The sequence below is a fragment of the Pseudophryne corroboree genome, chromosome 2, assembly GCF_028390025.1.
Source record: "Pseudophryne corroboree isolate aPseCor3 chromosome 2, aPseCor3.hap2, whole genome shotgun sequence".
NCBI classification, from domain to species: domain Eukaryota; kingdom Metazoa; phylum Chordata; class Amphibia; order Anura; family Myobatrachidae; genus Pseudophryne; species Pseudophryne corroboree.
In genome coordinates this window covers 24,716,492-24,743,903 of record NC_086445.1, presented here as the reverse complement: position 1 = coordinate 24,743,903, position 27,412 = coordinate 24,716,492, and the positions used below count along the sequence as shown (strand labels likewise).

Genomic DNA, 27,412 nt, shown 5'->3' with positions numbered 1-27,412 from the left:
TTTAGACCTGTTGACCTAGAACAGTGGTTCTCAAACTCGGTCCTCAGGACCCCACACAGTGCATGTTTTGCAGGTAACCCAGCAGGTGCACAGGTGTATTAATTACTCACAGACACAATTTAAAAGGTCCACAGGTGGAGCTAATTATTTCACTTGCGATTCTGTGAGGAGACCTGCAAAACATGCACCGTGTGTGGTCCTGAGGACCGAGTTTGAGAACCTGTGACCTAGAACATGTATACCTAGAGACCCTGTCAACCTTGAAAACCTGTCGACCTACTTACTGTCGACCAGTAGTGGTCGACCTAAACATTGTCAACCTAGACACAGTCGACCTAGAGACCGGATCCCTTCAAAACTAATTACAGTAATTCTACCTGCCTTTCCGACTCATTAAATCAATTGCTAAACTGCTCCCTGGTGTTATACAAATATATTGCTGGGATCACTTTAATTACATATGATAACTGAAAATGCCAGAATTGTAGCACTGGATACATATAATTTTTGAACAGCTTTTCGAATCTCTCTTGAATAAGTTATACAGTCTATGGGAGATCTATTGGCACAATTGTATTATTTGTTTAAGAAGACAAAATTATAACTGTATCCCCGAGATTAATTACATTATGTTCAGTTGCTAAATGTGTGTCTAACAGTCCAATATACTGTGTTTCAACTGTCTCTCTAGCTTTGACAAAGCTTTCTATCTATTTTAAACGGTGTATTATAATTAGCGTTGTACTGTGCTTATAATAAACGTTTACTTTTATATGGTGTGCTGTGACAATTCTTTTTTCATTAGTTTTTTTAAACTTTCTGAGGGCTGAGTATCCCTCAGGTCAACAGCTGTAAAGGGAATTATAAAAAAAAAATCATTATTATTCTTGGATCGGTCTTTTGGAATTTTTTTCTGTACACATTGCAACCTTAACTCGTCTCAAGCTGCATACAAATACATATTTACAAGATTTGATTACTGGTTCAATAAATTTCAGGTATTTGTTGTTATGTGTCCAGTCATCGGCTGCTGTGATTGGTTGGATTCTTTTTGCAAACATACAGTAGCTGAACATTTGTTTACACACCCTTGATTAAGTGGAATGCCGCAAATGTAATTGTATTCAACCCAATAATCTGCCTCTTGCTCAGTTTCCTCATGAGATACGTAGCTAACGTTACAAAACTACCCTCCACCGAGATGAAGAGAGAGACAACAGGGTTTATGCATTGGAGAGTGGTAAAGTGGGGAGAGATATAGTACCAGCCAATCAGCTCCTATCTGTCTTTTTTCAAGCACAGCGTGTAACATGGCATTTAGGGGCTTTTTGGCTGGTTCTTTATTTATCTCCATTAATTTTGTCTCTCTCAAAGACTTAGTACATAGGGGATCCGGTCTGAAGATCGACAGTGTCTAGGTCGACAATGTTTAGGTCGACCACTATAGGTCGACAGTCACTAGGTCGACATGGATGGAAGGTCAACAGGGTTTCTAGGTCGACATGTGCTAGGACGACAGGTCTAAAGGTCGACATGAGTTTTTCACATTTTTTTTTTGTTGGAATTTTTTATACTTAACGATCCACGTGGACTACGATTGGAACGGTAAAGTGTGCCGAGCGAAGCGGTAGCGGAGCAAAGGCACCATGCGAGGGGACGCGGTGCACTAATTTGGGATCCCGGTCACTCTACGAAGAAAACGACACCCAATAAAAAAAAAATTCCTCATGTCGACCTTTAGACCTGTCGACCTAGCACATGTCGACCTAGAAACCCTGTCAACCTTCCATCCATGTCGACCTAGTGACTGTCGACCTGTAGTGGTCGACCTAAACATTGTCTACCTAGATACTGTCGATAAAACGAACCACACCCGTACATAGACCCCTGTGTCACTTAGCTATGTTACAAAGTAGAGCTAAAGAATAATGTAATAATATTATTATGAAATTTAGCTGCAACAGAAGTGATCTTTGTAAAAATACAAGGCTGTGTTTGGCTACAGGAATGCAGGTTCTTGACGGCTACAGTCTTCCTTATTCATTAGAATCTTTTCATACGTTTGAGGGCTGAAGATAAATGTTTCCTTGAAATAATAATTTATTCATGTATTTCATATAATGGGGCTACTGTACATGTTATTGATGTTAAGGATTTTGCATTTTTTTTACCTCTATTTGCCCACATGCTACAAGTTGGCACCCCATCCCATACCGAAGGAGAATAAGGGGTGAATTCAATCAGCTGCAGTAATTTACTATGGTTATTTGATCTGTTGGGGGATATCAACTTAGCCCTGAAAGCCAGCACTCATCTGAGATGTTTTTCTACATGCCAAGAGCAGGTAAAAAAAAATCCCCATCAGACCATTTTTCATGGCTGCGATCTTCATTCCTCCAATTAGTACTGATTTCACTTTTAGGGCGTTTTTATTTATTCTTTTATGTGAGCATATACAGTTTAACAAGGGACCAGATTTATCAAGCCTTGTAGAGTGAAACATCGCACGGTGATAAAGTACCAGATAAAGTACCAGCCAATCAGCTCCTAAAAAAACTCCCCAAGGCTTGATAAATCTCGGCCAAGGTGTTTTACACTTCCCTGTTGGATTTTTCCCCCAACTCTAAATGAGATCCAATGTAGTTGTTTTATGAAAGAATCCTTAATGTCTTTATTTCTCAGGCTGTACACAACAGGGTTCAGCATTGGGGTTAATACTGTATAGAACATTGCCACCAGTGAGTCTATGTCAGAGGAGTAGGAGGGAGTTGGCCGAATGTACATAAAAATCAAAGGTAGAAAGTACATGTTCACCACTGTAAAATGGGAGGCGCAGGTGGAGAAGGTTTTCCTGCGTCCATTGGATGAACAGATTTGGAGAACAGATTTTATTATTTTAAAATATGATGTCACAATCAGAATGAAACAGGACAGAAGTAGAAAAGCACTAACTGAGGAGCCAACAGTGACATTGAGTGACGTGTCGGCACAAGCCAACTGGAGTATAGGTGGGTGATCACAGTAATAATGGTGAATGACATTCGGGCCACAAAAGGGCAATTTAAGAGCTAATACTATCATTGCAATTGGGGAAGCAAATCCCAGCAACCATGACAATGTAGTTAGGAGAATGTATAACTGTCTGGTCATAATGTTATGGTAATGAAGCGGAGAACAGATCGCTAGATAGCGGTCATAGGCCATCATGGAGAGAAGAAGGCACTCAACTGCCAGCAAACACACAAAGAAGTACATCTGAAGGAAGCAGCCCATGAAGGAAATGATATCCAGGTGCATTGAGAACTTGCTCAGCATCTTGGGGATGGTCACCGTAGCAGAACTCATGTCCATGAAGGCTAGGTTGCCGACAAAGAAGTACATTGGCGTGTGCAGCCTCTGATCCAGGATGACGAGCAGGAGTATGAGACCATTACCCGTGACTGTAGATAGGTAGATGAACAGAAAAATGTAGAACAGCGGAACGTTGTATCCCTGGAGACTTGGGAACCCAAAGATGATGAACTCTTTAACCAGGTTTGTCGTGAGATTGGTAAAATCAGTATCTTTTGTGTACACTGCCTTCACCTCTATATACTGTAGACAAGATCAACATGAAAAATATTTTGCTGATTTCATTATATATGTCTAAAAACTTTCTGTAAACAAAAAGCAAAAACAAAAATAGAAGTAACTTTGGCCAAACTATGCACTGCAAGGGGTGCAAATAAATGTATTTTGTATGTAGCCCACAAATGCTGGAAAGCTTTATTTTTGCACTCCAATTTAAAGTTCAGCTATGACACAACCCTCCCAACTCTAATTCTCTCTGCTCATTTTAATTCTGCCCCATCTGCAATACAAGATGGTTTTGCCCTTTGCTCCCAACTCAGAACCGGGGCCAGATGTAATAAAGGTCGAGTTGGCCGGAGGTGAGGGTTCCAGGACAAACTCGGAGGCAAACATGTACAAGGCATGGTTGTGCCTTGTACATGGTTACCGCTTTAAACAAGTATCAGAGTTCGGAACCTGCACCTCCGGCCAACTCAACCTTCATTAATTCTGGCCCCCATCCTCTTTCTGTCTTTTACTGATCGTAGTACCTGTACACTTATTGACAATTTGTCATACAGTATTTTATATCTATAATATCACTAAGATCATTATCTCATAACTTGCACCTGCACAAATCCCAATTAATGACAATATTCAATGAGCCTCAATCATTCCCCCCATAAAAAATGTGCTGATAGAGTAATTTTTGCTCAATGTTCACTATTGGGCTATTCAATTAAAGCCCATTTTGTTCGGGAGAAAAATGTTCAGATTTTGTCAGATAACACCTGGGGTCCGGGATAAGTATTTGGACCAATGTGCTATTGCGGATCTGAGGGCTGCCTATCCAGTAGCGTAACTTCATCCCAGATGCCCGGAGGCAAGATAAATGTTGTGCCCCCTCTTCCATCCCCCACCCCCTGACCCGCAAAAAATTATTTGTATTTTAACTGAACTCCTCTATACCCGCCACTGCATTACTCTTCCCATTGTAGTTAAAAAACACACACACACACACACACACACACACACACACACACACACACACACACACACACACACACACCTTGGCACAGATAGAAAAATAATACAGCACATAGGCCACCACAGCGAACATTATAAAGCACATAGGCCACCACAGCGAACATTATAAAGCACATAGGCCACCACAGCGAACATTATAAAGCACATAGGCCACCACAGCGAACATTATAAAGCACATAGGCCACCACAGCAAACATTATAAAGCACATAGGCCACCACAGCGAACATAATAAAACACATTGGCCCTGATTCCGAGTTGTTCGCTCGCAAGCTGCTTTTAGCAGCTTTGCACACGCTAAGCCGCCGCCTACTGGGAGTGAATCTTAGCATAGTAAAATTGCGAACGAAAGATTAGCAAAATTGCGAATAGACACTTCTTAGCAGTTTCTGAGTAGCTCCACACTTACTCGGCATCTGCGATCAGTTCAGTGCTTGTCGTTCCTGGTTTGACGTCACAAACACACCCAGCGTTCGCCCAGACACTCCTCCGTTTCTCCAGCCACTCCCACGTTTTTCCCAGAAACTGTAGCGTTTTTTCGCACACACCCATAAAACGGACAGTTTCCGCCCAGAAACACCCACTTCCTGTCAATCACATTGCGATCACCAGAACGAAGAAAAAACCTCGTAATGCCGTGAGTAAAATACCTAACTGCATAGCAAATTTACCTGGCGCAGTCGCACTGCGGGCATTGCGCATGCGCATTAGCGACTAATCACTCCGTTGCGAGAAAAAAATAACGAGCGAACTCGGAATGACCCCCATTGGCACTCATAGAAAAATAATACAGCACATAGGCCACCACAGTGAAAATAATAAAACAGTGGGGGGTATCCTATTACCCACGGCCAATAACTGTGGGTAATTGTATCACCGGGGGCTATCCTATTAGCCTCGATGCAGAGCTCTCTCCCTGATGCCGGCACTTATCAGGGATTAGCCACCCGAAGCATAATCCGCGATAAACAAACTCCCAAAGCCGCAATAACACATTGGATTGGGGATTCATGAAAACGGCCTGTAATAGGATACCGTGATAATGACCATCGGTCATCAATCGCGATATCTGGTTGTTTTTGTTGGCCGAAAATGGATCAGGGCTAATTAGATACTGCCCATTGGTTTCACATGAAAAATAACATACACATCGGCACCGAAAAGAAATTACAACTTAAAATTTCAATGATCACACTGTGTCTAGGTCTCAGGCTTTGGCGTCCCTCACATGGTTGCTTGGCGTGTCTCTACCTTTTATTACAACTAGGGGCCCATGTGTCATCGCCCCCCCCCTCCTTCCCCTGTGTGAGCATGTCCTCCTTCACCCTATGTGAGCCATGTCCCACTTCCTCTGTGTGAGCCATGCCCCCCCCCATTTTATGGGTCATACAGTTTAATTTGTTGTGCCAGTGCCCACAGCTTCTCTCCTGACACCTATCGCCATAGACAGTGATGGCGCATCAGTCACCACCCTCCGCTTTGTGCGCTGTCTCCAGTCCAGGCCGGCTCCTCAGTACAGCCAACTGCTAGGGTCACGGTCGGATGTCACATGACCAGGGCTGTCTCAACAGCAGTGTAGGTCTCTGGGCAAGGCAATGCATTGGGGCCCCTACCTAGCATCCAGTGGTGATGGGTGGCGGTGCTATTGGCGGCAACTGCTATGTCCCACAGGCAGTAGGGGGTGGTCATCTTACGTGACCACATCCTCCAATGGCAAGGGGTCTGTTTGGGAAAGGTGTTTGTGAGATGGGGGCGGGAGGGAAAAAACTAAACTGGAGAAGTGTGGGCATTAGGCTGTCACTGTGACTGGACTATCTCAGGGGTGTTAGGTGAGGGGGCAATGATATGGTGGTAGTGGGATGGTTGGGGAGGGAAGGTGGAAGACACTGAGCTGGCAGGGTGGGAGACACTGGGACAATGGCGTGTCAGTTCAGTAATATGGTTGGGGACACTGTGCTGGAAAAGAGGAGGGCACTGGGATGAGTGGGGGAGCGGCAGTGAGTTGGGTGGGGGGTAGAGGGAGCATTGGTATGGGGGGATTGGAACACTGACCTGTAGACAGCCTGCCTGCCCACTCCACACTGGCCCCACAGTTCACGCGAATGAAAAAAGGCATCCAATATAGTATGAATTAAAGTTGAACAATAGGCCACCTAATGACAACTACTCACTTTTTAGAGCCTTCCCCTTTTTTATCTTCAGCCTCCGCTTCCGTGACCCTGCATGGCTATCACCTTGCCTGAGAGTGCTTCTTCCCAACGCATTGCTCCGGGTGCTGCAGCTGCCGGCCGGGGCTCTGTACATGGTGACGCAGCTCTCAGCTTCCGTCAGCCTTATGTGTGTGTGAGACACTGCTCCGCACTACGCTCGTCTGTCTCCAATACATTGCTCCATCAGCTCTCTCCTCTGACTGGATGTATGCTATCAGCGCGGCTACCGCCGCATCCCCAAGCTGAACAGCTGCGCCGATAGCATGTATATGTCCTGCATTGTCATGTTCTGTAAGTCATTGTTTTCATTGGTTTGCTCATTTGGTTATGTACTTTGGGCCTAATTCAGACCAGATCGCTGTTGTGCGAAATCACACAGCGGCCCATTATCGAACGACTGCGCATGTGTACAGAAAGTAATGCGGACGCGTGAGGCCAAACTGCAAAAAAATCCTGTGTTTGTTTTATCGCTAGGCGAACGTCGCTTGATTGACAGGAAACGGACGTTTGGGGGTGGTAACTGGGCTTTTCCTGGGAGTGTCAGGAAAAACGCAGGCGTTCCCAAGCGTTTTAAGGGAGGGTGTGTGACGTCAGCTCTGGCCAGATCCGCCTGCCTGTATCGCAGTCTAGGAGTAAGTGCTGGGCTACGCACAGACTCGAAAAATCATTAGGTGGTGAGTGAGTTGCGAACGGATTTGCAGCTGACCGGCGTTCGCACAGATTTTTGCAAGGTGTACGCAGACTTGCACGGGGCGGATTTTCACTCTGTTTTTGCAGTGACAATCCGATCGCAATCCTCTGCAAATTCACACAACAGCGATCAGGTCTGAATTGGGCCCTGTGGCCCTCATTCCGAGCTGTTCGCCCGCTAGCTGCTTTTAGCAGCCGTGCCAACGCTAAGCGCCGCCCTCTGGGAGTGTATCTTAGCTTAGCAGAAGTGCGACCGAAAGGATCGCAGCGCTGCTACAAAAAAAGATTGTGCAGTTTCTGAGCAGCTCCAGACCTACTCCTAGCTAGCGATCACTTCAGACTGTTTAGTTCCTGTTTTGACGTCACGAACACGCCCTGCGTTCGGCCAGCCACGCCTGCGTTTCCCCAGGCACGCCTGTGTTTGTATCTGACACCCCTGCATTTTCCCACACACTCCTCGAAAACGGTCAGTTACCTCCCAGAAACGCCCACTTCATGTCAAGTACTCTGCGGCGAGCAGTGCGACTGTAAAGCGTCGCTAGACCTTGTGTGAAACTGCATCGGCTGTTGTGAAAGTACGTCGCGCTTGCGCATTGTGCCACATATGCATGCGCAGAAGTGCCGCCTTTTTACCTAAATGCTGCGCTGCAAACGAAAACAGCTAGCGAACAACTTTTAATGACCACCTTTGTTAGGCTCTGCGTAAACCTTGTGGCGCCATATAAATAAACGATAATAATAATAATTTTTATCTGCACATGTTCAGTATACTGTATCAAGTTTATCTTTAGACTGTGCAATAAGTGTAAAAATTGTTCAGTCAAACGCGGTAAGAATTTATTTTCATTAAAACGCCTACGAACACTGCGTATGTTGGTGTAAGTATGTACAGTGAGCCTGGTTCATCCATTTTCCGTATTTCTGTAACTATTTAATGTTTTTGCAGATCTGCTCTGCAACATCGGTTGCAATACCCCAAAGCCACAGCCTGACTGTTTGGGGGTGGCGAAGGACAGCATTCCGGAAAATGGGGGCGTGTCAGCCCCGCCTTCTGGGCATGCTGAAGTCAGTGACCGCATCCTTGCATGTACCTTCACTGGCCCCGGGAGCGTGATTTTGGCAGACATCCTGAGTAACCGTCAATCAGATGTAAAATTAGAGATGAGCGCCTGAAATTTTTCGGGTTTTGTGTTTTGGTTTTGGGTTCGGTTCCGCGGCCGTGTTTTGGGTTCGACCGCGTTTTGGCAAAACCTCACCGAATTTTTTTTGTCGGATTCGGGTGTGTTTTGGATTCGGGTGTTTTTTTTTAAAAAACACTAAAAAACAGCTTAAATCATAGAATTTGGGGGTCATTTTGATCCCATATTATTATTAACCTCAAAAACCATAATTTCCACTCATTTTCAGTCTATTCTGAATACCTCACACCTCACAATATTATTTTTAGTCCTAAAATTTGCACCAAGGTCGCTGGATGACTAAGCTAAGCGACACTAGTGGCCGACACAAACACCTGGCCCATCTAGGAGTGGCACTGCAGTGTCACGCAGGATGTCCCCTCCAAAAAACCCTCCCCAATCAGCACATGACGCAAAGAAAAAAAGAGGCGCAATGAGGTAGCTGACTGTGTGAGTAAGATAAGCGACCCTAGTGGCCGACACAAACACCGGGCCCATTTAGGAGTGGCACTGCAGTGTCACGCAGGATGTCCCTTCCAAAAAACCCTCCCCAATCAGCACATGACGCAAAGAAAAAAAGAGGCGCAATGAGGTAGCTGACTGTGTGAGTAAGATTAGCGACCCTAGTGGCCGACACAAACACCGGGCCCATTTAGGAGTGGCACTGCAGTGTCACGCAGGATGTCCCTTCCAAAAAACCCTCCCCAATCAGCACATGACGCAAAGAAAAAAAGAGGCGCAATGAGGTAGCTGACTGTGTGAGTAAGATTAGCGACCCTAGTGGCCGACACAAACACCGGGCCCATTTAGGAGTGGCACTGCAGTGTCACGCAGGATGTCCCTTCCAAAAAACCCTCCCCAATCAGCACATGACGCAAAGAAAAAAAGAGGCGCAATGAGGTAGCTGACTGTGTGAGTAAGATTAGCGACCCTAGTGGCCGACACAAACACCGGGCCCATTTAGGAGTGGCACTGCAGTGTCACGCAGGATGTCCTTTCCAAAAAACCCTCCCCAAACAGCACATGACGCAAAGAAAAATAAAAGAAAAAAGAGGTGCAAGATGGAATTGTCCTTGGGCCCTCCCACCCACCCTTATGTTGTATAAACAAAACAGGACATGCACACTTTAACCAACCCATCATTTCAGTGACAGGGTCTGCCACACGACTGTGACTGATATGACGGGTTAGTTTGGACCCCCCCCAAAAAAGAAGCAATTAATCTCTCCTTGCACAAACTGGCTCTACAGAGGCAAGATGTCCACCTCATCATCACCCTCCGATATATCACCGTGTACATCCCCCTCCTCACAGATTATCAATTCGTCCCCACTGGAATCCACCATCTCAGCTCCCTGTGTACTTTGTGGAGGCAATTGCTGCTGGTCAATGTCTCCGCGGAGGAATTGATTATAATTCATTTTAATGAACATCATCTTCTCCACATTTTCTGGATGTAACCTCGTACGCCGATTGCTGACAAGGTGAGCGGCGGCACTAAACACTCTTTCGGAGTACACACTTGTGGGAGGGCAACTTAGGTAGAATAAAGCCAGTTTGTGCAATGGCCTCCAAATTGCCTCTTTTTCCTGCCAGTATAAGTATGGACTGTGTGACGTGCCTACTTGGATGCGGTCACTCATATAATCCTCCACCATTCTTTCAATGGTGAGAGAATCATATGCAGTGACAGTAGACGACATGTCCGTAATCGTTGTCAGGTCCTTCAGTCCGGACCAGATGTCAGCATCAGCAGTCGCTCCAGACTGCCCTGCATCACCGCCAGCGGGTGGGCTCGGAATTCTGAGCCTTTTCCTCGCACCCCCAGTTGCGGGAGAATGTGAAGGAGGAGATGTTGACAGGTCGCGTTCCGCTTGACTTGACAATTTTCTCACCAGCAGGTCTTTCAACCCCAGCAGACTTGTGTCTGCCGGAAAGAGAGATCCAAGGTAGGCTTTAAATCTAGGATCGAGCACGGTGGCCAAAATGTAGTGCTCTGATTTCAACAGATTGACCACCCGTGAATCCTTGTTAAGCGAATTAAGGGCTCCATCCACAAGTCCCACATGCCTAGCGGAATCGCTCCGTGTTAGCTCCTCCTTCAATGTCTCCAGCTTCTTCTGCAAAAGCCTGATGAGGGGAATGACCTGACTCAGGCTGGCAGTGTCTGAACTGACTTCACGTGTGGCAAGTTCAAAGGGCATCAGAACCTTGCACAACGTTGAAATCATTCTCCACTGCGCTTGAGACAGGTGCATTCCACCTCCTATATCGTGCTCAATTGTATAGGCTTGAATGGCCTTTTGCTGCTCCTCCAACCTCTGAAGCATATAGTGGGTTGAATTCCACCTCGTTACCACTTCTTGCTTCAGATGATGGCAGGGCAGGTTCAGTAGTTTTTGGTGGTGCTCCAGTCTTCTGTACGTGGTGCCTGTACGCCGAAAGTGTCCCGCAATTTTTCTGGCCACCGACAGCATCTCTTGCACGCCCCTGTCGTTTTTTAAATAATTCTGCACCACCAAATTCAAGGTATGTGCAAAACATGGGACGTGCTGGAATTTGCCCATATTTAATGCACACACAATATTGCTGGCGTTGTCCGATGCCACAAATCCACTGGAGAGTCCAATTGGGGTAAGCCATTCTGCGATGATCTTCCTCAGTTGCCGTAAGAGGTTTTCAGCTGTGTGCGTATTCTGGAAAGCGGTGATACAAAGCGTAGCCTGCCTAGGAAAGAGTTGGCGTTTGCGAGATGCTGCTACTGGTGCCGCCGCTGCTGTTCTTGCGGCGGGAGTCCATACATCTACCCAGTGGGCTGTCACAGTCATATAGTCCTGACCCTGCCCTGCTCCACTTGTCCACATGTCCGTGGTTAAGTGGACATTGGGTACAACTGCATTTTTTAGGACACTGGTGAGTCTTTTTCTGACGTCCGTGTACATTCTCGGTATCGCCTGCCTACAGAAGTGGAACCTAGATGGTATTTGGTAACGGGGGCACACTGCCTCAATAAATTGTCTAGTTCCCTGTGAACTAACGGCGGATACCGGACGCACGTCTAACACCAACATAGTTGTCAAGGACTCAGTTATCCGCTTTGCAACAGGATGACTGCTGTGATATTTCATCTTCCTCGCAAAGGACTGTTGGACAGTCAATTGCTTACTGGAAGTAGTACAAGTGGGCTTACGACTTCCCCTCTGGGATGACCATCGACTCCCAGCAGCAACAACAGCAGCGCCAGCAGCAGTAGGCGTTACACGCAAGGATGCATCGGAGGAATCCCAGGCAGGAGAGGACTCGTCAGAATTGCCAGTGACATGGCCTGCAGGTCTATTGGCATTCCTGGGGAAGGAGGAAATTGACACTGAGGGAGTTGGTGGGGTGGTTTGCGTGAGCTTGGTTACAAGAGGAAGGGATTTACTGGTCAGTGGACTGCTTCCGCTGTCGGCCCAAGTTTTTGAACTTGTCACTGACTTATTATGAATGCGCTGCAGGTGACGTATAAGGGAGGATGTTCCGAGGTGGTTAACGTCCTTACCCCTACTTATTACAGCTTGACAAAGGGAACACACGGCTTTACACCTGTTGTCCGCATTTCTGGTGAAATACTTCCACACCGAAGAGCTGATTTTTTTGGTATTTTCACCAGGCATGTCAACGGCCCTATTCCTCCCACGGACAACAGGTGTCTCCCCGGGTGCCTGACTTAAACAAACCATCTCACCATCAGAATCCTCCTGGTCAATTTCCTCCCCAGCGCCAGCAACACCCATATCCTCCTCATCCTGGTGTACTTCAACACTGACATCTTCAATCTGACTATCAGGAACTGGACTGCGGGTGCTCCTTCCAGCACTTGCAGGGGGCGTGCAAATGGTGGAAGGCGCATGCTCTTCACGTCCAGTGTTGGGAAGGTCAGGCATCGCAACCGACACAATTGGACTCTCCTTGTGGATTTGGGATTTCGAAGAACGCACAGTTCTTTGCGGTGCTACTGCTTTTGCCAGCTTGAGTCTTTTCATTTTTCTAGCGAGAGGCTGAGTGCCTCCATCCTCATGTGAAGCTGAACCACTAGCCATGAACATAGGCCAGGGCCTCAGCCGTTCCTTGCCACTCCGTGTGGTAAATGGCATATTGGCAAGTTTACGCTTCTCCTCCGACAATTTTATTTTAGGTTTTGGAGTCCTTTTTTTACTGATATTTGGTGTTTTCGATTTGACATGCTCTGTACTATGACATTGGGCATCGGCCTTGGCAGACGACGTTGCTGGCATTTCATCGTCTCGGCCATGACTAGTGGCAGCAGCTTCAGCACGAGGTGGAAGTGGATCTTGATCTTTCCCTAATTTTGGAACCTCAACATTTTTGTTCTCCATATTTTAATAGGCACAACTAAAAGGCACCTCAGGTAAACAATGGAGATGGATGGATACTAGTATACAATTATGGACGGACTGCCGAGTGCCGACACAGAGGTAGCTACAGCCGTGAACTACCGTACTGTGTCTGCTGCTAATATAGACTGGTTGATAAAGAGATGTCGTAGTATGTATGTATGAAGAAGAAAGAAAAAAAAACCACGGTTAGGTGGTATACAATTATGGACGGACTGCCGAGTGCCGACACAGAGGTAGCTACAGCCGTGAACTACCGTACTGTACTGTGTCTGCTGCTAATATAGACTGGTTGATAAAGAGATGTCGTAGTATGTATGTATGAAGAAGAAAGAAAAAAAAACCACGGGTAGGTGGTATACAATTATGGACGGACTGCCGAGTGCCGACACAGAGGTAGCCACAGCCGTGAACTACCGTACTGTACTGTGTCTGCTGCTAATATAGACTGGTTGATAAAGAGATGTAGTAGTATGTATGTATAAAGAAGAAAGAAAAAAAAACCACGGGTATGTGGTATACAATTATGGATGGACTGCCGAGTGCCGACACAGAGGTAGCTACAGCCGTGAACTACCGTACTGTGTCTGCTGCGACTGGATGATAAATAATGATATAAAAAATATATATATATCACTACTGCAGCCGGACAGGTATATATATTATATTATGACGGACCTGCTGGACACTGTCTGTCAGCAGAATGAGTTTTTTATAGAATAAAAAAAAAAACACCACACAAGTGAAGTCACACGACGAGTGTTTAACTTTTTCAGGCAATCACAATATAGTATACTACTAACTATACTGGTGGTCAGTGTGGTCAGGTCACTGGTCAGTCACACTGGCAGTGGCACTCCTGCAGCAAAAGTGTGCACTGTTTAATTTTAATATAATATGTACTCCTGGCTCCTGCTATAACCTATAACTGGCACTGCAGTGCTCCCCAGTCTCCCCCACAATTATAAGCTGTGTGAGCTGAGCACAGTCAGATATATAATATATACATAGATGATGCAGCACACTGGGCTGAGCAGTGCACACAGATATGGTATGTGACTGTCTTGTACTCCTGGCTCCTGCTATAACCTATAACTGGCACTGCAGTGCTCCCCAGTCTCCCCCACAATTATAAGCTGTGTGAGCTGAGCACAGTCAGATATATAATATATACATAGATGATGCAGGCATGCAGCACACTGGGCTGAGCAGTGCACACAGATATGGTATGTGACTGAGTCACTGTGTGTACCGTTTTTTTCAGGCAGAGAACGGATATATTAAATAAAACAACTGCACTGCTGGTGGTCACTGTGGTCAGTCACTAAACTCTGCACTCTCTTCTACAGTATCAGCCTCAGGTCAATCTCTCTCTCTCTCTCCTAATCTAAATGGAGAGGACGCCAGCCACGTCCTCTCCCTATCAATCTCAATGCACGTGTGAAAATGGCGGCGACGCGCGGCTCCTTATATAGAATCCGAGTCTCGCGAGAATCCGACAGCGTCATGATGACGTTCGGGCGCGCTCGGGTTAACCGAGCAAGGCGGGAAGATCCGAGTCGCTCGGACCCGTGAAAAAAAACATGAAGTTCGTGCGGGTTCGGATTCAGAGAAACCGAACCCGCTCATCTCTATGTAAAATGTCCGCGAAGTTGATTCGCTGCTGCATCACTGGATGCAGCAGCGACTCAAAGAATCCGGCAGTGGGCGACTATTTACTTAAGATGCCTCCTGCGGCTTTTGCATAAGTTTTCACAGCCGATGTGTACAGAGATGCGGCGATACGTACAACCAGTGTCGGACTACGGCATGTAGGGCCCACCAGGGGGAATGCAGTGGTAGGGGCCCATGTTTAGGGGTGTGGCTAGTCTGCTGAAGGGGTGTGGCCTGCCACCTCATTGGTTTGACTAACCATTAGAGAGTGCAACGTCTGGGCTCCTACATAAATATATACAGTAAATTCAGCTGCTGCATGCATGATAATGTAATAATAGCAATTCACTGTAGAAAATTCACCATAGTCCAGTATAAGGTAACATATGTATAATGTATAATTCAGGTGCAGTCTGGAACCTGATCCTTAGAGCAGGAGGTGGGCCCCCAGGCAGTGGGGCCCACCGGTGGTTTCCCATGTACCCCTGTGGGCCAGTCCAAGCCTGTGTACAACTGTGAATCAGCCCCAGTGATAGAACATTGGTGGTCATTCCGAGTTGTTTGCTCGTTGCCGTTTTTCACAACGCAGCGATTAGGTGGAAAATGCGCATGCGCATGGTACGCAACGCGCATGCGCTAAGTTATTTAACACAAAACTTAGTAGATTTGCTGGTGTTCGAGCGACGCTTTTCAGACGCACTGCAGATCGGTGAGTGATTGACAGGAAAGGGGCATTTCTGGGAGGTAACTGAGCGTTTTCCGGGAGTGTGCTAAAAAATGCAGGCGTGCCAGGGAAAAACGCGGGAGTGGCTGGAGAAACAGGGGAGTGGCTAGCCGAACGCAGGGCGTGTTTGTGACGTCAAACCAGGAATGAAACGGCCTGAGCTGATCGCTATTTGTGAGTAGGTCTATTCACAATTCTGCTAATCTTTCGGTCGCACTTCTGCTAAGCTAAGATAAACTCCCAGAGGGCGGCGGCCAAGCGTGTGCAATGCTGCTAAAAGCAGCTAGCGAGCGAACAACTCGGAATGACCCCCATTATCATAACTAGTATACTGATGCAGGCTCTGTGCTATATCATACATCTCACATATAAACCCTAGTGTATCTCTATCATTCATCTCTACTTACATTTTGCAGGTAAACGTCCATATCCCAATATATCTTAATCTTCGCTGATAGAAAGGAATATATCATATTATTGACATTACAATGTGAGTGTTGCTATAGATTACAGAACATGCCTCATGCACGGTCTCTGCAGTCAGCTGAGTCCCTCTATCAGGAGAGTGTTTATCAATGATTCCTTACGTTCCCTGGGGCGTGATTAGAAGCAGCGTTCACATACAGTATAACGGACATCTGAGACTTTCTTAATGAATTACTGCGCTATTTTGATGACAACACAAACACAATAACTATGCCTTCTGGGGCCATGTGTTTAATAACAGTGAATTCCCATATCAGCCAAATTTGAAACACACGTTATACTCAGCGCACATATTACCGGTGACAGACGTTGCTCAATACTCAGTGATAGTTTTCTTCTGTCTTAAGGCAAACTTAATTTATGGTAGAGATGTGCGGCTCGGTTTCCAAGGAAACAGAAACCACCCGAACTTCTGGGTTACGATAAGAGCTGAGCACGGTATTTCACGGCAGGCGCAGATACAGAAATTAGTCAAAACGTCATCATCCGGCGTCGGATCTTGCGTATCATGGCCCTATCCCATGCCGTCCCTCCTTCATGGTATCAGATGCCATTTCAAGCAGGAGGACGTCAGAGGGAGAGGGTGTAGGGTGGACCAAAATATTACATTTATAGAAGCATACCTCCCAACATGACCTCTCCAGGAGGACACAATGCTCTGCTCCTGGACTTCCCTCTTAATTTATGATTGCTATCAACTGTGCTGAAACACCTTTCTTGTCCATTAACCTGTTATAAACAGGTGCCAGCAATCATAAATTAAGAGAAAAGTCCAGGAGCAGAGCATTGTGTCCTCCTGGAGAGGTCATGTTGGGAGGTATGACATAGGTATGAGCACTGGGTCAGTATTAGGGTACAGCACAGGTGATGGTAATCATACAGTAAGAGGGAAGAGCAGGAGCAGAGCATTGTGTCCTCCTGGAGAGGTCATGTTGGGAGGTATGACATAGGTATGAGCACTGGGTCAGTATTAGGGTACAGCACAGGTGATGGTAATCATACAGTAAGAGGGAAGAGCAGGAGCAGAGCATTGTGTCCTCCTGGAGAGTGTCATGTTGGGAGGTATGACATAGGTATGAGCACTGGGTCAGTATTAGGGTACAGCACAGGTGATGGTAATCATACAGTAAGAGGGAAGAGCAGGAGCAGAGCATTGTGTCCTCCTGGAGAGTGTCATGTTGGGAGGTATGACATAGGTATGAGCACTGGGTCAGTATTAGGATACAGCACAGGTGATGGTAATCATACAGTAAGAGGGAAGAGCAGGAGCAGAGCATTGTGTCCTCCTGGAGAGGGTCATGTTGGGAGGTATGACATAGGTATGAGCACTGGGTCAGTATTAGGGTACAGCACAGGTGATGGTAATCATACAGTAAGAGGGAAGAGCAGGAGTAGAGCATTGTGTCCCTTCTGGAGAGGGTCATGTTGGGAGGTATGACATAGGTATGAGCACTGGGTCAGTATTAGGGTACAGCACAGGTGATGGTAATCATACAGTAAGAGGGAAGAGCAGGAGCAGAACATTGTGTCCTCCTGGAGAGGTCATGTTGGTAGGTATGACATAGGTATGAGCACTGGGTCAGTATTAGGGTACAACACAGGTGATGGTAATCATACAGTAAGAGGGAAGAGCAGGAGCAGAACATTGTGTCCTCCTGGAGAGGTCATGTTGGGAGGTATGACATAGGTATGAGCACTGGGTCAGTATTAGGGTACAGCACAGGTGATGGTAATCATACAGTAAGAGGGAGGAGCAGAGCATTGTGTCCTCCTGGAGAGGTCATGTTGGGAGGTATGACATAGGTATGAGCACTGGGTCAGTATTAGGGTACAGCACAGGTGATGGTAATCATACAGTAAGAGGGAAGAGCAGAAGCAGAGCATTGTGTCCTCCTGGAGAGGTCATGTTGGGAGGTATGACATAGGTATGAGCACTGGATCAGTATTAGGGTACAGCACAGGTGATGGTAATCATACAGTAAGAGGCAAGAGCAGGAGCAGAGCATTGTGTCCCTCCTGGTGAGGTCATGTTGGGAGGTATGACATAGGTATGAGTACTGGGTCAGTATTAGGGTACAGCACAGGTGATGGTAATCATACAGTAAGAGAAAAGTACAGGAGCAGAGCATTGTGTCCCTCCTGGAGAGGTCATGTTGGGAGGTATGACATAGGTATGAGCACTGGATCAGTATTAGGGTACAGCACAGGTGATGGTAATCATACAGTAAGAGAAAAGTACAGGAGCAGAGCATTGTGTCCCTCCTGGTGAGGTCATGTTGGGAGGTATGACATAGGTATGAGCACTGGGTCAGTATTAGGGTACAGCACAGGTGATGGTAATCATACAGTAAGAGGCAAGAGCAGGAGCAGAGCATTGTGTCCCTCCTGGTGAGGTCATGTTGGGAGGTATGACATAGGTATGAGCACTGGATCAGTATTAGGGTACAGCACAGGTGATGGTAATCATACAGTAAGAGGGAAGAGCAGGTGCAGAGCATTGTGTCCTCCTGGAGAGGTCATGTTGGGAGGTATGACATAGGTATGAGCACTGGGTCAGTATTGGGGTACAGCACAGGTGATGGTAATCATACAGTAAGAGAGAAGAGCAAGAGCAGAGCATTGTGTCCTCCTGGAGAGGTCATGTTGGGAGGTATGACATAGGTATGAGCACTGGGTCAGTATTAGGGTACAGCACAGGTGATGGTAATCATACAGTAAGAGAAAAGTACAGGAGCAGAGCATTGTGTCCCTCCTGGAGAGGTCATGTTGGGAGGTATGACATAGGTATGAGCACTGGGTCAGTATTAGGGTACAACACAGGTGATGGTAATCATACAGTAAGAGGGAAGAGCAGGAGCAGAACATTGTGTCCTCCTGGAGAGGTCATGTTGGGAGGTATGACATAGGTATGAGCACTGGGTCAGTATTAGGGTACAGCACAGGTGATGGTAATCATACAGTAAGAGGGAGGAGCAGAGCATTGTGTCCTCCTGGAGAGGTCATGTTGGGAGGTATGACATAGGTATGAGCACTGGGTCAGTATTAGGGTACAGCACAGGTGATGGTAATCATACAGTAAGAGGGAAGAGCAGAAGCAGAGCATTGTGTCCTCCTGGAGAGGTCATGTTGGGAGGTATGACATAGGTATGAGCACTGGATCAGTATTAGGGTACAGCACAGGTGATGGTAATCATACAGTAAGAGGCAAGAGCAGGAGCAGAGCATTGTGTCCCTCCTGGTGAGGTCATGTTGGGAGGTATGACATAGGTATGAGTACTGGGTCAGTATTAGGGTACAGCACAGGTGATGGTAATCATACAGTAAGAGAAAAGTACAGGAGCAGAGCATTGTGTCCCTCCTGGAGAGGTCATGTTGGGAGGTATGACATAGGTATGAGCACTGGATCAGTATTAGGGTACAGCACAGGTGATGGTAATCATACAGTAAGAGAAAAGTACAGGAGCAGAGCATTGTGTCCCTCCTGGTGAGGTCATGTTGGGAGGTATGACATAGGTATGAGCACTGGGTCAGTATTAGGGTACAGCACAGGTGATGGTAATCATACAGTAAGAGGCAAGAGCAGGAGCAGAGCATTGTGTCCCTCCTGGTGAGGTCATGTTGGGAGGTATGACATAGGTATGAGCACTGGATCAGTATTAGGGTACAGCACAGGTGATGGTAATCATACAGTAAGAGGGAAGAGCAGGTGCAGAGCATTGTGTCCTCCTGGAGAGGTCATGTTGGGAGGTATGACATAGGTATGAGCACTGGGTCAGTATTGGGGTACAGCACAGGTGAAGGTAATCATACAGTAAGAGAGAAGAGCAAGAGCAGAGCATTGTGTCCTCCTGGAGAGGTCATGTTGGGAGGTATGACATAGGTATGAGCACTGGGTCAGTATTAGGGTACAGCACAGGTGATGGTAATCATACAGTAAGAGAAAAGTACAGGAGCAGAGCATTGTGTCCCTCCTGGAGAGGTCATGTTGGGAGGTATGACATAGGTATGAGCACTGGGTCAGTATTAGGGTACAACACAGGTGATGGTAATCATACAGTAAGAGGGAAGAGCAGGAGCAGAACATTGTGTCCTCCTGGAGAGGTCATGTTGGGAGGTATGACATAGGTATGAGCACTGGGTCAGTATTAGGGTACAGCACAGGTGATGGTAATCATACAGTAAGAGGGAGGAGCAGAGCATTGTGTCCTCCTGGAGAGGTCATGTTGGGAGGTATGACATAGGTATGAGCACTGGGTCAGTATTAGGGTACAGCACAGGTGATGGTAATCATACAGTAAGAGGGAAGAGCAGAAGCAGAGCATTGTGTCCTCCTGGAGAGGTCATGTTGGGAGGTATGACATAGGTATGAGCACTGGATCAGTATTAGGGTACAGCACAGGTGATGGTAATCATACAGTAAGAGGCAAGAGCAGGAGCAGAGCATTGTGTCCCTCCTGGTGAGGTCATGTTGGGAGGTATGACATAGGTATGAGTACTGGGTCAGTATTAGGGTACAGCACAGGTGATGGTAATCATACAGTAAGAGAAAAGTACAGGAGCAGAGCATTGTGTCCCTCCTGGAGAGGTCATGTTGGGAGGTATGACATAGGTATGAGCACTGGATCAGTATTAGGGTACAGCACAGGTGATGGTAATCATACAGTAAGAGAAAAGTACAGGAGCAGAGCATTGTGTCCCTCCTGGTGAGGTCATGTTGGGAGGTATGACATAGGTATGAGCACTGGGTCAGTATTAGGGTACAGCACAGGTGATGGTAATCATACAGTAAGAGGCAAGAGCAGGAGCAGAGCATTGTGTCACTCCTGGTGAGGTCATGTTGGGAGGTATGACATAGGTATGAGCACTGGATCAGTATTAGGGTACAGCATAGGTGATGGTAATCATACAGTAAGAGGGAAGAGCAGGTGCAGAGCATTGTGTCCTCCTGGAGAGGTCATGTTTGGAGGTATGACATAGGTATGAGCACTGGGTCAGTATTGGGGTACAGCACAGGTGATGGTAATCATACAGTAAGAGAGAAGAGCAAGAGCAGAGCATTGTGTCCTCCTGGAGAGGTCATGTTGGGAGGTATGACATAGGTATGAGCACTGGGTCAGTATTAGGGTACAGCACAGGTGATGGTAATCATACAGTAAGAGAAAAGTACAGGAGCAGAGCATTGTGTCCTCCTGGAGAGGTCATGTTGGGAGGTATGACATAGGTATGAGCACTGGGTCAGTATTAGGGTACAGCACAGGTGATGGTAATCATACAGTAAGAGAAAAGTACAGGAGCAGAGCATTGTGTCCCTCCTGGAGAGGTCATGTTGGGAGGTATGACATAGGTATGAGTACTGGGTCAGTATTAGGATACAGCACAGGTGATGGTAATCATACAGTAAGAGAAAAGTACAGGAGCAGAGCATTGTGTCCCTCCTGGAGAGGGTCATATTGGGAGGTATGTAGAAGTATGGACTAAACAAATACATCTCTTTATTCTCCATTGGATGGTGAGAGCCTTCCTTTGTCATCATTTAAATGCTGGTGCAATTGGATTATGCCTTCTAGGTACAGGTGTAGTGTTCCCCGTTGTTGTCTTCGCTGAAGTGTGAGTGTGGGACTCATTAAAGAGCATTATAGAGGCTGGTCCGAATGAGGCTGGGTACATCTATCATAAGTACTGTAAAGCTCCAAAAGGGCATCCAGACTATAGATCTACACTAAAAAGGTCTACAGTCAATAGGTCTGCCACCAATGGTAGACATTCATTAGGTCGACAGGGTCAAAAGGTCAACATGGCAATGGTCGGCACACATATGGTCAACACAAGTTTTAGAAGTTTTATAAGCAAATATGAAATGGTAAGTTAGTGTTTTCTAGGATGTATGCGGATACAGTCGTACACAGAATATAGGCATGCCACATATCATTTTAATCAGCAGAAGCTGCTTGTGCGTCCTATTCACATTGTTTTAATGGGGGAAAAAAATCACACATAAAGACGCTCGGCGCAACCAACTATCATCACGGCATGGTGTGACCAGAAGGGCTGTTTAATGTGCATGGAGGCTAGATGTAAGTGAACACTTCTGTAGGTGGAGCTATACACTGTACCCAGACATTATTAAATTATTAGTTTAAACCTAAACTATACCATTGGTTTAAATGTAATATACACATTCTATCACTCAACATGACCCATTCCAGGAGGGATAAAATGCTCTCTACCTGGCCTTCCCCCTTCATTTATGATTCCAATCACTTGTGTTGACATAACTTTCTTATCAATGAAATTGTTCAACACACAGGTGACGCCAAGCATATATTAAGAGGAACGTTCAGGTAGAGATCATTTTGTCCCTTCTGGAATGGGGCATGTTGGTAGGTGCAGGTAATCTAATATACACCTCCCCTTCCCCTGGGTCCCCCCAAGACTAAATCCGGCCCTGGGGACAATCACTTACAAGCAGGGGCGGATTGGGAACAAAAAGAGGCCCTGGAAAAATTTGTACTAGTGGCCCCACATGGGCAGCACCAGAGGTGTAAAGTCTAGCCATGGGCCATGGCAGCAGCACCCTCCCCTTCCAGATAGTGGGCATGTCCAGCATCAAGGGGGAAGTTAAAAAGAAATAAAATTAAATATTATGAGCACATTATATGATACACCTTTAGAATTTAGGAAACTATGGGGGTCATTCCGAGTTGATTTCTGACCCGATCGCTACGCTGCGAAAAAAAAGGCAGAGTGCGATCGGGTCATATCATTCTTTAGAAAGATATATTTTCTTGCTTATTACACCAACCGTATCCCAATCACTATTCACTCAATCTTATATGTCAGCCAAGCAGGCAGACAGAGCATACACTAGATCATCTGCAATCACAGGCTAAGTGGCAAAGAAATTTTCATATATGCAAATTATTTTGCATCTTATTCATTATGTCTATAAATAGGACCACATGTCCTCAAACAAATCAGGCCCCGTGGGTGCGTCGGCCCACCGGGGATCTTCCCTGTAAACCCTATGGCCAATCCGCCCCTGCTTACAAGGCAAAACCATCCCGCATGGCCACCGAACTGCACCTGCAACTACAGTACTTGAATTTAAACTTTCAGTTTTTCACAAACATCTGAATTAGCAGCTGCACCATTGTCATTATGTCCTCATATATTTAAAAGTCCTGTCTGAATTTCTATTATTTATTTGCCAGCTTTCACATCCTGTCATTTCTAACGCAGTCTACCTTCAACCTCAATATCTGCAACCTTACAATCCTTTTGGCTAAGATCAAGTGTAGTATCTGCTCGAGGGAAACACAGGGTGGAGTATCTGTTCTTACACTAGGAGCGTGAGAGGTTCCTAGATGTGGAATGGAGAAACACCTTGTGGAGTACCATGCCGGGTTGTGGCAATGCCTCTGGTCAAGAGGGGAGAAAAACTGGGCTTAGTATCCACCGTCCTTCTAAGGGGATGAAATAGGGCCCCTTGCGTGGAGTGGAGAACGGCCTGGTCTAGTATCTTCTCTTGTACTGGGGGTAGACCCTGGCACAGAGTGGGTATGAAACTTGGTCTGGCTGAGAGGTCGGGAGCAGCTAGAAGCTCGAGGTGTTTCGTGCCCCTGGAACTGGAAGGGACAGGGGTGCCGGAAATGCACTGGGGTTTCGAGCCACCTTTGCACTAAGGCACTTTAGCACTTAACACTTCAACCCTTCCTGTCTGCACCCACTTCCTTTGCCCTGGCCTTTTGGCTAGGGCAAGGACAATTTTTTATACTCCCCCGGCCTTCTGGCTGGGGCTTATTTATTTATTTATGCCCACTCACGTGTTTTGCACTTGTGCACAGCACTAGCACTTTTTATGTTTTTTGTAGTGTGTCACGTCACGGTTTTCGTTTGGGGTTTAGGTGAGACCCTTATGGGCCACCCTCTCTCCTAAGTTGCTGAGGCCCTCTCCTTTTGGGGAGGGCCAGAGGCTGATTTCGGTCCCCAGGGGGAAGCTTCGGCCAACCCTGGGGACACACGAGGGTCCCTCCGCGCTTCGGCAAGGGGGGACCCACAGTCCCTTTTTTTCCCCCAGTAGGCCTTCGGGCTCTGAGGGTTAGGGGAGTAACGGGGCCCTTCTCCTTTTGGAGAGGGTCCAAGAACCTACGCCCCCAGCACGTTTGGTCACAGACACTGGGTGATGAAGCCACGCACCTCGGGCTTCAAGTAAAAAAAAAAAAAAAAATCTGTAACCTTACAATCTTCACTTTTATTTGAACATACGCATTTACCAACACTGTACATCACCGGCATATCTGGAAATCTACTGATTTTTCTCTCATACAGCCTCCACTCCTATTTCCAGTTATCCTCCCACTACCTCATCCACACAACAGTGTGTACAGGATTTCTTCAATTCCCCTCATCACTCTTGGTCTAGCTAATTTTTTATCTTGTCCCCCCCCCCCATCCTTCCTTCCTTCCTAACTCATCCTTCCTAGTCTCCCTCATCTTTCTCCTATCCACCCTTCTGCTACCTTCCCTCCTCTCCTGTTACCCCACCTTCAGTCACCTCTGCCCCACCATTCAGCCCTGCTCCCCCCTCCTCTCCCTGTCCTCTCACCTCACCACCATCTGCATCACCCTGTGCTCCCTACTGGTCCATCTCCTGCATTTTCTCTTCCTAGCTCAGGAGCCCTCAACATCACTACACCCGATTTATCCCTGACCTCCAGATTTATCTCACCTCATTGCCACAGCAACCCTGATAATGTCATTCACATCTCTCCTGCAAACTTTCTCCATGTCTCATGAGCCCTCTGAAATACCAGATCAATGACCTTTCATCTCCAACTCTTGAATCTGTCTGAGCCATTACAGAAACCTGTATTTCCCCCTCTTACATCACTTCTCCTGCTTTACTCTCTGCTGGGGGCCTCACATTCTCAGATGCTCTCAGATGCTGTAGGAGCCATTATTATGTGGCCTTACACTGGGCATTTAGACCCAGACATATATGTAATTATTTATGGGGTGGGTGTGGGGTGCGGTGGCCCCTGTGTCGGTATGGCTGGGCGGCTTCAGGTCGGCAAACCCTAACACTTTATTAACACTCATGATTTTCCCTATCACTTTGTATATATTTTTGTATTTTAATCACACCACTTACATAGCACTTCTGTGCTTCTTATTAACCCTCATTAATTTTCGCCAGTGTGCTGACCTGGGGTAGCCGACCTGTGCCGGCATGAAGGGGTCCTGCACCCCGGACCCATACCTAGTATTAGGGACCCCCAGTGACGGAGAAGCCTTGTCGATCGGCCTGGATGCTTAACCCTATATCTGCAGATATACGCAACTAAGATCTCCGTATTATCTGACTATTATGTAGTATTATTACTCACTCAGTGTGCATTAGGGAACCCAAATTGTTTTTTCTTACACAGAATTACCCCTCCCTTTTAGCACCTGAGTGATATTACATCTGATTGATTAGCTTTTCAATATTTGGGCCTCACATTCTCTCCAATGCCCCCACCTGGCAGTCACCTTGGTGGTGTTGGGCTATTTTATCGTCTGGCTAATCCTATTAACTCATACCCCATGAACAGTCCTTACGTTCTCAACATTTGAGGTCCACTCTACAGTATAAGCCTCTTCCAGACTGTTCACCTTCAAGCAGCTGTCATTTACCGTACCCCTGGTATTCACATCAAATTTGTCAAGAACTTTGCTTCCTGGTTTCCTCACTTCTCCTGTGTCTGGAGAGGAAGTCATGGCCCACACCTAGTCCTCCTCCCCCTCCACCTCCCCACTTGACCCTATCCCATACTGTTTTCTCTACTACCTATCTTCTTTCTCTCTTCAGGAACTGTCCCCTCTGCCTTCAATCATTCCCTTGTCTCCCCTTTTTATAAAAAAACACCTACCCTTGATTCTAACACTCTGTTCAACTACTGACCCATCTCTCTCACTCTCTCTCCCTTTTGCCTACAAAATCCTTGAGCGTATTGCCTACAACTGCCTTACTTTCTTTCCTCCCACTCCCTGCATGTTCCACTTCATTCTGGCTTCCATCCTCTCCACCCCACTGAAATTGTCCTCACAAAAGTCTGCAATGACCTCTTTGTTGTCAACAGGCCCGGCAACAGGGGGAGTCAAAGAGGACAACATACCGGGCCCCAAGGGTTAGAGGGGCCCCATGAATCAGGCAGTGGTCAAAGTGGGGTAGGAGAAAACACTGTTGAATGACCTGCTGAAATGAGAAGGCAGACTGGGCAATGAGGTCTCTGCAGCTAGTTCCTGTCTTGTGGGGTCTTCCTTGGGGGCCTGCCACCAGGTCGGGAGTGTCTTCCACGGTGCCTGCCATCTCACTTCCCCCACTGCAGAGTAGGCTGAAGGTAATGTCAGGGGGATCCTCTGCTAGTGTATCCACTTCTGCCATGTCCTATGTGCTGCTTGATCTTCTCCACGGTCCCCAGTCTTTGCTACAATGACTCCTCTCCAGACAGGCAGTTCCAGGGATAACTTCACTGAGTCCCGCGTTTTCCTGGTGAGGGGTAGTCTCTCAGCACCCAGTGTCTCCATCGGTCACTTTAACGTTCTCTTTCTTGGGTCTCAACAGACACTTTCCCTTTGTCAAAGTCGAAAAATATAGCGACCTATGATGCCTTGTACTAACCCCAATGCACGTGCCCGCTGCTCGCACACCGACTCCCCCGTGCATACGCATCCCCTCAGGTTGCGTAGGGGACGCTCTGACGTCGCCTGCGCATGGGGATGGGTATTTAGGGCGGTGTTTGTGTGCGACTAGCGAGCGACTCGATCGCTACATATTTAACCAATATAATGCGTTTTATAGTTAATATTCCCCTTCATAATGTCAGCAAGTATGGTAAGTTTAAAACGGCTCTTGGACCTGAGAAATTCTCCTTTGCATGCTGGGAGGGTTCAGACAAAGGTTGGAGGGTAGTGTTTGGTGTCCAGCTGTGGGGTATTGAAGGGGTGTTGCGCCTATGATAATTGGCAGGGACTCGCATAGTTCCTGCTCATGGTTATGCACAGAAGTAGAAAATAAGATTAATTGCATTCCGAATAAATTACACATAAATGCAGGGTGGGTGAATGGAATTCAGTCACTTCTTTCCCACAGACTGAAAACAATAGCCTTATTTACACTAAGCTTTAAGATTCTATGAAGAGGGCTTACACCTCTGTTTATGAATAGGTCCAGGTTTCTCTCCAGATGAATGAGTGCTGAGGTGTCATTGTCTCAACCGAAGGAGGGTGACAGTGGGGTAAACAAAGCCCAGAGACAGAGTTTGTTTGGAAGATCCAAACAATAGCTTTCCTCAATATAACAAGACAAAGAGGAATTTAGAATACTAACTAGTCCTAGCCATCGCCCATTTCTTGAACTAACCAATGATCCCAGGTGCAGTACATGTCCCACCCCCTAACCAATGGAAAGAGGGCACACAGTATCTATTGTAGTATGT

General features: G+C 46.7%; 1 protein-coding gene across 1 annotated transcript; it reads right to left on the bottom strand.

Moving 5' to 3' along the window:
• Nucleotides 1-1,999: 1,999 nt before the first annotated feature.
• LOC134989353 (olfactory receptor 6N1-like) lies at nt 2,000-25,691 on the bottom strand. Its single transcript, XM_063950604.1, has 3 exons — nt 25,515-25,691; nt 2,596-3,594; nt 2,000-2,086 (listed from the first exon to the last, which is right to left on the bottom strand). Exons 1-3 carry the CDS (start codon nt 25,689-25,691, stop codon nt 2,000-2,002), a joined length of 1,263 nt encoding a protein of 420 aa, XP_063806674.1.
• Between the last annotated feature and the right edge of the window lie 1,721 nt (nt 25,692-27,412).